At 33.6% G+C, this 12598-nt stretch overlaps 2 protein-coding genes across 2 annotated transcripts in view; both read left to right on the top strand.

Moving 5' to 3' along the window:
* LOC147069709 (phenoloxidase subunit 2-like) overlaps positions 1-12598 on the top strand; it is a 91862-nt gene that overhangs the window by 21899 nt on the left and 57365 nt on the right. The window lies entirely within an intron of this gene.
* Positions 5149-12571, top strand: LOC147069710 (gephyrin-like). Its single transcript, XM_085950687.1, has 3 exons — positions 5149-6126; positions 7434-7741; positions 11947-12571. Exons 1-3 carry the CDS (start codon positions 5263-5265, stop codon positions 12440-12442), a joined length of 1668 nt encoding a protein of 555 aa, XP_085806813.1. The 5' UTR covers positions 5149-5262; the 3' UTR covers positions 12443-12571.

Genomic DNA, 12598 nt, shown 5'->3' with positions numbered 1-12598 from the left:
ATTATTGACCTAAGAATAAGGTAGTGTTTTTTTGAAATACGCCATTTCTTTTGTCATTCCCCAGTGGTTAAGCTACAACATACGGCCGTAGCCATAAATTGACAAACTATAATTAAAGTAGGGAGTAAAATTATGTTAACGCGCGTGTTTGAACATGTACTTAACCGAATTTATTTTAATTTTTTTTTAAACGGTACATGTTCAAACACGCGCGTCAATATCATTTTACTCTTTACTTCAATTATAGTTTGTCAATTTATGGCTACGGCCGTATGTTGTAGCTTAACCACTGGGGAATGACAAAAGAAATGGCGTATTTCAAAAAAACACTACCTTATTCTTAGGTCAATAATTATTATAAAGCAATCATTATTCATAAGATGTTTATCACACTTGAATGGTCAAAGACATAGCTTATAATAAATATCTTTAGAATTATCTTGAAATGTGTTAATCTTGCCGATTTTTTGAATAATAAAATGCCTAATTCTTGTCAAATTTGGGATCACAGAGATTATCAATATAATTTTTTATCGTGAATATTTTACAAAAATTATCTCGTAATAAATTATGCTAATGGTTTTATAAATGCGTTTAAAAATTAATAAATGTAAAAAATCTTAACACCACTGCACAGTTATGTACCGAAATATGACTATATTCTAAAACATTAGAGCGAGAGGTTTAAAATAATACTATTTTATGTAACAAAAATACTTCATGCAGTCATCAAATGTTTAAAATAACTATAAAGGATAATAAGGCTTCAAAAGTATATAAATAGATCATCTACAACGTTTAAGGAGTGTCCAGGATCATGGTTTGAATATACAATAAAAACTCAATTTTGACCTTCGACGAGCATGTCCCCCCTTAATACAAAACATAGGTGTAATATCTTTCATCAAATTCTATTCCTAAATCTAACTATATACTCGTACATAATTTTGTTATGCATCTTCTTCATCCATGTTTTCCTAATTATTTTCAAGAATTGACAACCTTAAAGAATTGTAAAAATAATGATATTGTTCCTGAATAATGCCCATTGATATCTTTATCGCAGTGAGGGAAAGTGCTGCGTTATATTTAGGCTGGAGTCGAAAAGATGAATGGTTAATTATTCTGGTTTCTCTTCGTATGACTTGGAGCATTTTGAATGGCTCGTCAAATCCATATTTTTTCCATCCGAATCAATCTTTTTATTCATTAATATGCATTTTTGTAATTCAGAAAAATCAAGAAAATCTTGTTGATCCATCTCAGTTACATTGTATTTTTTATGTGCCATCTGAACAGCAGAGTACCATGCGGATGGATGGTATTTATATCTAAATGCTTTATGGTTCAAATAGACTATATGACGATCGGGCACATATATGCTAAGAGCGTTTTAGTGTCTATGATCAAATCTATGCCATTCCGACATTTATACACACATATTGTATGACAGCTATGACATCGTATTTACACTCTGTGACACCCTGTGACACAGGACGCCAACATAAGAAACGGGTTTTTCGGCATTTATATGACCGATTGTCATAGAGTCTATTTGAGCCATTAGTTTTCGATTCTCGCATGAACGGAATCTCATTTCATTTACGAGTGCCCGGATTCAAAGAACATTTGATTAACTATCGAAATTTTTGGGAATGACTATGTTTTACAATGTACATCTTGTGGCACCATCCGGTCTTTGTTTTTCAATATCGCCTAAAGACCAATATGAATTCAACATTGTCTGCCGCACTGTTTCGGTAAAATTCTCATTGCACTTTCTGGGACATTTAGAACAGTCTTTGTGCTTTAAGGCCATGCATTAGTTGAGGCACGGTCTAAAAAGATCGTCGCTAGGCGATGTGCGGATTGCGGGTCGCGGGTGCAAAAGACGCCTGTCAAACGAAATATTATTTCTCATATAAATCCAACATACGTCCATTTTACGTTCTGTTTATTATTCTATTTGTAACAATAATAATATATTCATTGACATGTTTTCTTTTTAAAGTAAATGGGTAACGTTTTTAGTCATCTTTACACGATTTTAGAATTAATTGGCCCGTCGCCATCACGCAGCAAAGTGACGTATGTCTGACTCAACGTTCTCTCTATGAATGCGAAGCGAGTACAAAATTTCGTCGCGCGTACAGTTGAGAATTATTTGGCGTTTCACTGATGCGTCACCTTAAATAACTTCCTTCAATTTGCTTACCTGTAACTGAAACATATGACTTTCCGTTTTGTCTATTAGTTATATGTTTATTTCTTGTCCATTCCTAGGGCTTAGCAATACGTTTTCGTTTACTATTCAACTCATCGAAAACACAATCTTATTTCTGAATTGAACATTATCGGACATCACTGACATTATTTATTAATGTAATTTCTTCTGGGCATCCATTAAATTTTTCAAAAAAACCGGTTGAGCTATTCAAACACGTAGTAATTCCTGAGATGCTGTAAATGAGTTTGTTCTACAGGAAATCGATGAATTAACTCACTTTTATCTGTTTTCATAATATAATATTATGAAGTATATACCATGGTTAAATTCAGCATATAATGGTGGTTCATGCGTAGGTTCTAATATATTTTCCATTGACAATAATAATTGTTCTGAATGTCCTGGTAATGGCTCAGGTACAATCTCTTCAAAAAATCCTGTTTCACTATTCAACCACGAAGTAAATTCTGGGATGTTGTGCACGTCTAAGAAAAGAAATAGTATTTTTAATACAAAAGACAGATATTTTGAGTCTGATTTTCTAAAAAAAAATATAAAATATTAACTACATAATACCTAATAGAGTTCAATTATGTCTTTTATGATGAGTGAATATTCTGCATTATTTTCCATTAGTCATTTTGCTGGCCATCCTGGTAACGTATCAGGGAGAAACTCTCGAAAATATTATCTTGAGCTCTGCAACCACGAAATAACTCCTGAGATGATAATATGCATGTCTGAGAAAAAAAATCATATTTTTAATACAATTAGCTAGTGGATAGCCATATCTGAACAAATGAACAATTCATTATAATATTTCATCAAGGTTAACTGTTTATCAGAGTTATTCTCCTCGAAATTATAATCATTAGTCGGTGTATTATCTGGTACATGATTTGAGTTCAAAACATTCAGTTCTTCGTCTTCCAATTCTGTATTTAGATCTGCGAAAACATGATTTATAATGATGCTGTAAGTATATAAATATTTAATCAGATTACATTTAAAAACAATTTGACTGGTTGGGAGTCGAAATAACATAACTTAAATATACATAATAAGTAATTACTTACTTCGCATGCTTGTACGTTGGTTCTGTTTAAACATATCCACAAGCATTACCTCTCCAAAACATTGTTGATATGCAAATATGAACCGTTTTACGTAAGTCAAATTGACAACTTACGCCAAACTAAAAATTACGAAATTTCCATAAACTAAACTTTATGTCAGTGACATAAAGGCGAAACGCCGCTTCCGCCGAAGTGTCCTTGATTAATCGGCACTAATGTCAGAGTCACAGGTGTAAGAGGATATTCACCCATATGACATTAAAATTCCATGTGAATTTGTAGATACGCCGAGAAATATCTGGCAAACCGCTATACGTACGAGTTTCATCTTTGTACATATGATAGAACTGCGTTCTAGCAAGACAATGCAATATTTAACTCAAAACAGCCATTTTTGTAGTTTCGCCCTTATGATCCTAGATACCCGTTCTATAGTCTACTTTAGTACTGTTGTATGTACTTTTGTAAATCACAAAAATACAATATTAATTTATAAAAATTATATAAAAGTTAATCCCGAGATTTCGAGCATTACAAAATCCAGCATGACTGCAAACCCTAGTTCCCATTTACTCCACCCATTATTAATTACCTTAACCCTTAACCAGGCCCCAGGAACTTACAAGAGCAATAATTATGATTCCTATGAAATATAACCTTTATTTATTTGTGAATTATATGTACTTATGAAAATTTCAGTAGGTCTAAGAAAACTACTAAAAAACTAGGTGGGAACGATTTTCCCATTGCCTGGTAAGAGATAGGTTTAACAAGTAGATTGTGGGATGTATATTACCACAGCCTGACATTTTTCAAAATAAAACAAGCAATTTTTTTCGTACATTTATTACAATCAATCAAAACCGAGAAAATGGAAAAAATATTAATTATTATTAATTATTGTCTGTATGGAAATCTTCCATGCACGGAATTACACACAAGGGCACTTTGCAGATTTTGCATTGATATTTGGACCTGTCTTGTACTACAAAACCTGTATCGTATGAACGTTCCTTCTTTTGCTTTAGGTTAGGTTAGGTTATGTTCCTTGCTTATATAATGTTTTCAATTTCCATTTGGCTTATATAGGGATTTTTTAGTTTCATGGTAATAAAAATATTAAACGACAACGGGCAAAGGTGGTATAATCCCCACATAAGTCCATGCATTATATTTCACAAAAAATAAATTATTTTACATAATTGTAATACAAATATAGGAGAATAACTCATAATCTACCAAATATAAAAAAATATTGCGACTGATATTGTGTTTTTTCGACATAATGATATTATTTAACTGCTTTGCTCTAAAAACGCACGTACAAGTCGAGATTAGTCTATGAGTCGAGACATGTCATAGACATGTAAAACAACTAACCGTCAAACTCGCAGACGCATTCCGATTCACACAAGTATCTTATCTATGATTCACACTTCATTATGTTTGAGTCATAGGCAATATATTCGTTGTTGAATTTTAACTGATAGTGGGTAAAATAAAACCATTGCCCGATAAAAAGTATCTTATCTATGCCGATAAAGCACAGCCAATTTGTATGTGGGAAGCATATTACCATTACCTGGTTAAGGGTTAAAATAATATTTGTCTTGAATTATCAGTAACACATGAGAAAAAATATTATGTACCTAAATGTGTAAAAGAGAGTGGGACAGGGAGAAGGCATTTTTACTGGGGTAGGTGTAAAAAAGATACAATACCTATGTAAATTTAAATTAGAAATTTGGAATATCAACTGACACGAGAATAAAGGAATGGTTTATTTTAATCGAGTTGTGAAAGAAAACGAGTTCTAGGATACTCTCATAATAGTTATAATAGTTTGACGGATGCAGAACTACGTCGCTTCCAAAAATGTTGATAGGTGGCGCTGTCATCTGGTAATAGTTTCTAGTTGTAAATAATTATTATCTAATTGGTCTCTTTCATTTTCAGAAAATGAAGTGCTTAGTCTTGGTATTGAAAAATGAAGATATCACGGAGTCAGTCACGTTTCTGGAAACCAGTCTGCAAGAGACATTTCAAGGAGCTGAAATTAACACTCTGAGCATTTTCAAAGACGAAGAACTCTTTCAAAAATCGATTATATTTTTTTCTAATACTCTAATGATTGATTTCATCATTACCGTAGGATGTTTAGTATTAGAATCGGACTGTACTGCTATGGAGGCTATGCAAGGAATCAGCATCAAACAACCTAATGAATTTCTTTTACAATGTTTGGATGCTTTGCTACCTGATACCTGTCATGGATTGAACTACGGTATCTTAGATGGCACACTTATCTTCAACTTTCCTGGTCGTCTTGATTTTGTAACTGAATATTATACTGCGTGTAAAGCAGTGTTGCCACAATTACTCAAATTAGTGAAGAAATCATCGAAAATTACCCAAGAATTGGCCCCGAATGAAGAAGAAACTATGAACCACGATCAGAATCAATTGAAAAGTAAAGTTGATATTAGTAAAATCAAATACAGTACACGTGATGATACTTTGGGACTCGAGGCTGCATTGAAAGTCATATTTGGAATGTCACAAGACTTGAACTGCCGAATCGAATATTGCTCGATTAAAAATATTTTAGGATCAGTATTGGCGAATAATGTAATTGCACCGGATGATATTCTCTCAGTTCCGATATCCAATGTTAATGGATTCGCTTTTATTGCTAATGATAAAGATATCGAAGTAAAGTGGCCTTTGATCGAATTGGTACCTGGCAAAGAGTGTCCTGCATCAACGTTTGTAAGTGTCAGCATCGGAGACACCATTCCTTCTGGTGCCAACAGAGTAGTAACGGTGAGTACCTCAAAAAGTAGGGTTATACCGAAATGATATAATTGTGATATAGCCAACAATTACAGCTGCAGTTACACTTTTGATATATGCATGTTTTACCTATCTCAGCAATAACAATTCCAAGTTTTTCATTGCATACCTTGTAAAACGTTTATGTCCACACATTTTGAGTAAACCTATTTAGTTGACAATTTTCTATGGATGTTTTTGTGTCTATAGAAGCAAAAAATTGAGGAAAAAAATCTTTTGAAGGAGGTCGACCGCCTTTCAGATGTAAAGGGCGCAATCAACTTTTCGTTTTAATAATGGGCGACAAGTATCATTGCCAACTTAGCGTTTTCTTGCAAGACTTAGCATAATTTTCAAAATACGTAACTATCTGGCATAATATGGCATTAAATTTCACATCTTCTGAAAACCGCAATCAGTTTGAAATTTCTCATAAAAGGCTGTAATATTACACCAGATTTGCTTGAAAATCAACATGCACCCCTTTTATACCTCAATTCTTAGAAAAATGATAAATGTAACATTACCTGATTCAAAGAATTTGGAATATTAATATGAGTGTGATAAGTTATTTCTGTTTTGACATTGAAATTATTCAGAAAATGCACGTTGGAAAACTCCACAAAAAATATCAAAATGGCTTCCATTATTCATTGTTCCATTCCAATGTTCACTGAGATTACTAATCGGACTGCAGTTGTTATAAATAGTTTTACTATAATATTACAGGATTTTTCAATTAAATACCGTTTAAATTAGTGCCCAAGTATAAAATTATTTGCTGCCTGTCATCTTCAAATGAGCCTGAATTGCAAAGTCATTTGTAGCTAATTTCATATGTGGACCGGTGCTTCAATTTCATACGTAAAGGCTCTATCTCTATAGAACGACCTTTGGTCTGATCACATCATACCTACGTTATTTTTAGTTGCAAGACTTAGGTACCTACTTATTATTTGCGAACGGAAATTTTTTTGATCCATGTATGCAGTCTTGCAACATACACGATACTACCTATTTACAACTGGACAGCAGGCCAATGGACTATTCAGCTCATGGCTCTGCTGGAGAAGACATCGAAGGTTGTGGATTCGGTCACCATACGTTCGTCCAGGTATACACCCTGAGGACTTGCATTATTGGGTCTCTTATTCTCATCAAGAGGATGTTTGCCAAAATCTTTCCCGGAACGCTGAGTAGCGTAATGCCTCGGTAATAATTGTCGCAGCTAAGAGCATGAATACTTACAATAACTATTTGTTTTACTTACTATAACTTCCCCCCACCCTCTTTTTCAGAAGGAAGATTGTAATATAAATGATAATCACATAACATGTAAATATGTGTATGAAGAATACAATTATTTAAAGTACAATATAAACAACGCAGGTGTTGGAGTCCAGAAAAATCAAATCATTATATCCAAAGGCACTTTGATGGGACCATTTGAAAAGGGATTACTCGCTCATCTGAAGATAAAATTACTTCCTGTCTACTCCAAGCCAAGAGTCTCTTTTCTTTCAATAGAACAATGCCAAGAGGGGGGTGAAGTTGAATCTTTGCTGGATTCTGTTACCATCAGAGAAACACTACTTAGTTTACTTGGGTAAGTGAATGAAATTAATTTCTAAAATCTTCCTCTATATTGCATATTCTTCCTCCATCTTTCCTCGATGTTAATGATTACAGAGGCCAATTTCAAAACATAATGTATTGAAGTGTGCTATTAGGTTTTTGAATACAAACGTCGTTCTGAGCGTGTCGAAAATAATGGTGTGCATTATGCAATACTTTATTCACCTATTTGATTGCACCATAATGGTTGCACCATAATGGTTGATATATTATTCATGAATTGTCTGATTATTGTAGGTGTGCAAATATGATATATTTTATAATTACTTTCATTAATTTAATTTCCTATAAAATATAATATTAGCATAATATATGAAGTAGATTTCGCCAAGTATATAAAATGTCTTCTCCAGTCCCCCTCAAGCATACCTAAAACAGCGATTGCATTACCCTTTTGGATTTCTATGCTTATTTGCTGTCTCAGGTACTAGTTGGACGGCACTCACCTGTGTTATAAAATTATATATTAATTGTACCTATATCATATATTTCGATGTTTTAGTCATTAGTGCAAAGATATCCAGTTTTGTATGTTTTTTGAAAATCGAATTTTAAGATGCATGAGAAATGGACATATGTATTTGAATGATATTCTCAAATAACCTATTATGTCGTACAATATTTTTACAGCAGAAATATACGATGCGAACATTATGTGTTTTGTGATATTATGTTCACTCAATTTCGACAAAAACTGGACATTCAATATCTTTGCACTGGTTCATCGATTTGTTTGTCATATTAGGTAAATATTTTCAAGTATTATACACATAATACTGTTTTTTTTTTATATATAAATAGTAAACCCTGGGCCTAGGTGGCCAACCTCTTGTATACCATGCGCCAATTTTGTTCACAGACGACAGATGCGGCATACAACTCAAACACCTTTTCTACATTCTTACGTTCACGGTTGGGGTTGGTAAATAAGGATATGGGGTAGGATCTGCAACTCAATCACGCAATTAAATTAAGTAATTCATGCCAGTTCAAAAAACACGTTAATCTGAGCACCAATCTAGAATAGTCAGAAATGATCTCTTGGACGAGAGGATGATTGCTGTCGTGGACCCCGGTGATGGTGTTACAGCTTCCAGAGAGTCTCGTTTGGTGAAGATAACTCTGGACCACAGTTGTTGGATGTGATGAGAGAGAGAGAGCGAGCTCTGAGCGGGATGGAGCACTGTGAGCTTTTGAGCGTTTGGATTTCGCTAGTCTGGTGTTAAATTTGTTACTGAGAGCAGCAGAGAATTCTTCAAATTTGAATCAGTTATTCGCGACCTTTTTCTGCTTTTAATCAATTTCACGGATGAAAATGCTTGTTCACATCTGCGTGTCGATCCAAAGCGACATATACACATAACTTTTAACAAATTTTCTTAGCTCTGGGAAATGTTCACAAGGTAATGAACGCCAGTAATTAATTATGTCGGTAGCATTTTGATCTGGAAAAAACTCACCAAATTTCATGTTCAATAATGAATTTGTTTTTAAATCTAATCAGTACCATTTGCATGTTACTATGCATCTGCATTACATTTTGTTCACTGATTGAAAATTGATTTATAAATGCGAGCATGCAGTTTTCTTCTTTGGCAAAATCATGAAAACTACTTTCAAATGACCCTTGCAATATCTTGATTTTTTTCAATACATTTGGTCAAATCGCTATCATCCGCAGTACATTCATTCTGCTCTTTCAAGTGTGGAAATTGACTCAAATCCTCATTTTCTAACTGAGAGATGAACAGCTTTGATTTCATTTTAAATGAACTAATGCTATTTACTAAGCTAGGAAATAATTTATTCTTGCCATGTAGTTTTAAATTTAGACGATTGAGATGGCTAGTAATGCCAACTAAAAATGCCAAATCAAATAATAGGGTTCTTTCATCAGGTAGTTCATATTCCTGTGCTAAAAAAATTGAAACAGCATTTTTCAATTTCCAAAATCTACTCAGAACCCGTCCTCCAGAAAGCTATCGCACCTCACAATGAAGGTTAAGTTCACCATATTCCAAATCTAACAATTCACAGTATTCTCTGAATTCGTCTGTCTCTTGCTCTAATTTGATTCACAAATTTCACAACCGGTAACATAACATGCTGCATATTTAAAGTTTTATATAATAATAAATATGAAGATGGATTTAGTTATGGGGCCTACTTCAAAAGAATAAGTAGGCGCAAAGATAGGATCGTCCAATGCGCCACGGCTTGGCCACCACTACCTAGGGCAGGAGTCGGCAAACCACGGCTCGCGAGCAGCATGTGGCTCTTTGGGTATTGGCGTGCGGCTCTTTTCCAAATTCCCAATTTTTTCAAAAACTTTTGCAAAATTCACAATTTTTTTTTTGTCATTGATTTATACACTTATTATATTATATAATGACATTATGGCGAGCCTAATTTTTCCTCCGTGATAGTTGATGCAAAAAGGTACAGGGCTCGAAATGGAACGGAACGCACCGGAGCGCCGTTCCGGCTCGTGAAATTTGTAAAATTATTGTTCCGTCTCGTGGAAAAAATATGTTGATCGTCTGAGCTAGATAGGCCATAGAATAGAAAATCTGACACACTTATTTTTATTAAAAACACATACGATTTGATGACTATGTAAATATCTTCAGAAAATTTGTCGAGCGCTCCGGTTCGTAAACTTTTCCATTTCGAGCGCTGAAAAGGTATGATTGTTGTTGTTTTAAATCCGCCTCGAGCACTTTTGAAATACAATTTTATTGGTGGATTTAACAATAAAATAGTTATGGAGCTCAAAATTTGTAGGTCTTGCCACCAAAATTGAGGATTTGGAGAGAGACAAATGCAATTTAATTTCACAACACAAGTGGGGCGCTCTAAAAGATATACATAAAGTAGATACTACGATTTTTAATATATATTATGGAATAGCTTTCCGAACTCATATTCGAGTCTAAATAATAATAATAATGTATGTGAACAATCATTATCAAACATGAACAATATAAATGGCATTTAGAGAAGCCAAATAACTGATGATAATTTTTTGGAGTCGCACCTGAAATTAAAAACTAGAAGTTACATACCAAACATACACACTCTCCAAAGAAATGCAAGGAAGGTCATTGTTCACATTAGTTTTAAGAAATGCGTGAAAATTGTATGTAACTTGTAATTGTTAATTGTATCTAAAAAATATATTTATAATTTCAACAATAATAAAAACTTATATTTGCGTTAGTTTTATTCGCAAAATCTTCTTCACTTGATACATAAACAATAACATTCACTGAAATAAATCATATTTATAAAAATATATGTATGGCTCTCGAAAATTTTTTTAACCATGGTGATACTCATATTTGGCTCTTTTTGTCCAAAAGTTTGCCGACGGCCTAGGGCCTAGAACTACCACCAAGTTCTGAAATATTTTTATCATTAAAAATGCCCAATTTTAAGCTAAATCCAAATGAAGTGTACCTGCTGGCAGTCTGTTCATAAATGATACAGGACTTATAAATGTTCAATAGTGTTATAATACGCATTGAATGACACGAGGTATTGAAAAGGTACAGCAGCTGATGATATGTATCATTTTGCTTTAGTCATGCTTGGAAGATTCAAAAAGCAATAGTACTCCGTGGTCAACCATCTCTGTAAGTGTATAAACCTTGTCAATTTTGAATATAGATACATGATTTGAAAACACCTCAGGTATTATAGCATTAATATTGGCTTGTCGAGGTATCAATAATTGAGTGCCCTAATTACTAATCGCGACACCCGGACCATTCCAAATTTTAGTTATTACGTACATGCACTTGCTAATAATTTAAGAAACTATTTCTTTTATTCAACGAATAATTCACAAGTTTTAAGAATGTAACATTCTTTATATTGAACATACAAAATATGTAATTTAAAAACTCTATCTTTTTTTTTTATCAGCATTTCATGTAAAAACCACTAGTTAATTTCGTCGTAATTAGATACCTGAGGTGTTTTCAAATTATATCATAAGGAATGTTACATTCTCAAATCTTCTGAATTATTAATTGCATAAAAGAAATAGTGTATTAGTAGATTTTGGTTTATTGCATTTAATTATATGTACCTATTTAATGTCTCCCCCACCAAAAATTTATTGACTTCCCACTAGTGTAGTTTTATTCAATATATTTGTTGTCTATATTACAGGGAATTGAATATAATGATGCATAACATGGGCGCAATACAACTGGATCCTGATCGAATTAAGACTGCATTGGAGGAGGCCTTCGGGAGAAGTGATGTTATTATTGTAGCCACTCAGGAACTACGTTCACCGCACAAATATATTCTTGAATATGTCCTGCTTGAAGACTTCCAGGCTTCAATCCATTTTACCCGCTTGGAGATGAATCAAAATGCACCAACCATCTTTGCCACATGCATTTTTAACGGGAAACCCAAGTTGATATTCGGCCTTCCTGGAAACCCGGTGCTCGCATTTGTAACCTACAAACTGATTATACTGCCATCCTTGATGTCATTCATGGGTGCGAAACACGAAAAATTGAATACGAATATCATCACTCCGAACAATACTTTCAATACTCTTATATCTAAACAACTTGAAAAGGCGATGACATCTACTAAAGACAGCAAATGGGTTAAAGATGTGTTGTCGTCCTGTAAAGTTTTCCCCAATTGAGTCACTTAGTCGCCAAACCTGCTCTGACCGATTATTTATTAAAATTAGTTTTGAATGTATATACGTAGGTAGGTGCTACATCGATAGATCTATCAGCTTTCTAGGTGCTAGTATTAACTTCCGTTCTGTTTGGTCAAAATATCAAAGTGAATATTG

The sequence above is a fragment of the Rhyacophila brunnea genome, unplaced genomic scaffold (genome assembly GCF_057557595.1).
Source record: "Rhyacophila brunnea isolate RB1 unplaced genomic scaffold, BYU_Rbru_1.0 scaffold_23, whole genome shotgun sequence".
In the NCBI taxonomy this organism is placed as follows: Eukaryota; Metazoa; Arthropoda; class Insecta; order Trichoptera; family Rhyacophilidae; genus Rhyacophila; species Rhyacophila brunnea.
The sequence above is the reverse complement of the archived record's forward strand: the minus strand, read 5'-3'. Positions and strand labels throughout refer to the sequence as shown.

Coding starts and splice junctions, on each gene's coding strand:
- LOC147069710 (XM_085950687.1), top strand. CDS start 5,263: ATGAAGTGCTTAGTCTTGGTATTGAAAAATGAAGATATCACGGAGTCA. Junction 6,127..7,433: donor GTGCCAACAGAGTAGTAACG/GTGAGTACCTCA, acceptor CCTCTTTTTCAG/AAGGAAGATTGTAATATAAA. Junction 7,742..11,946: donor ACACTACTTAGTTTACTTGG/GTAAGTGAATGA, acceptor TCTATATTACAG/GGAATTGAATATAATGATGC.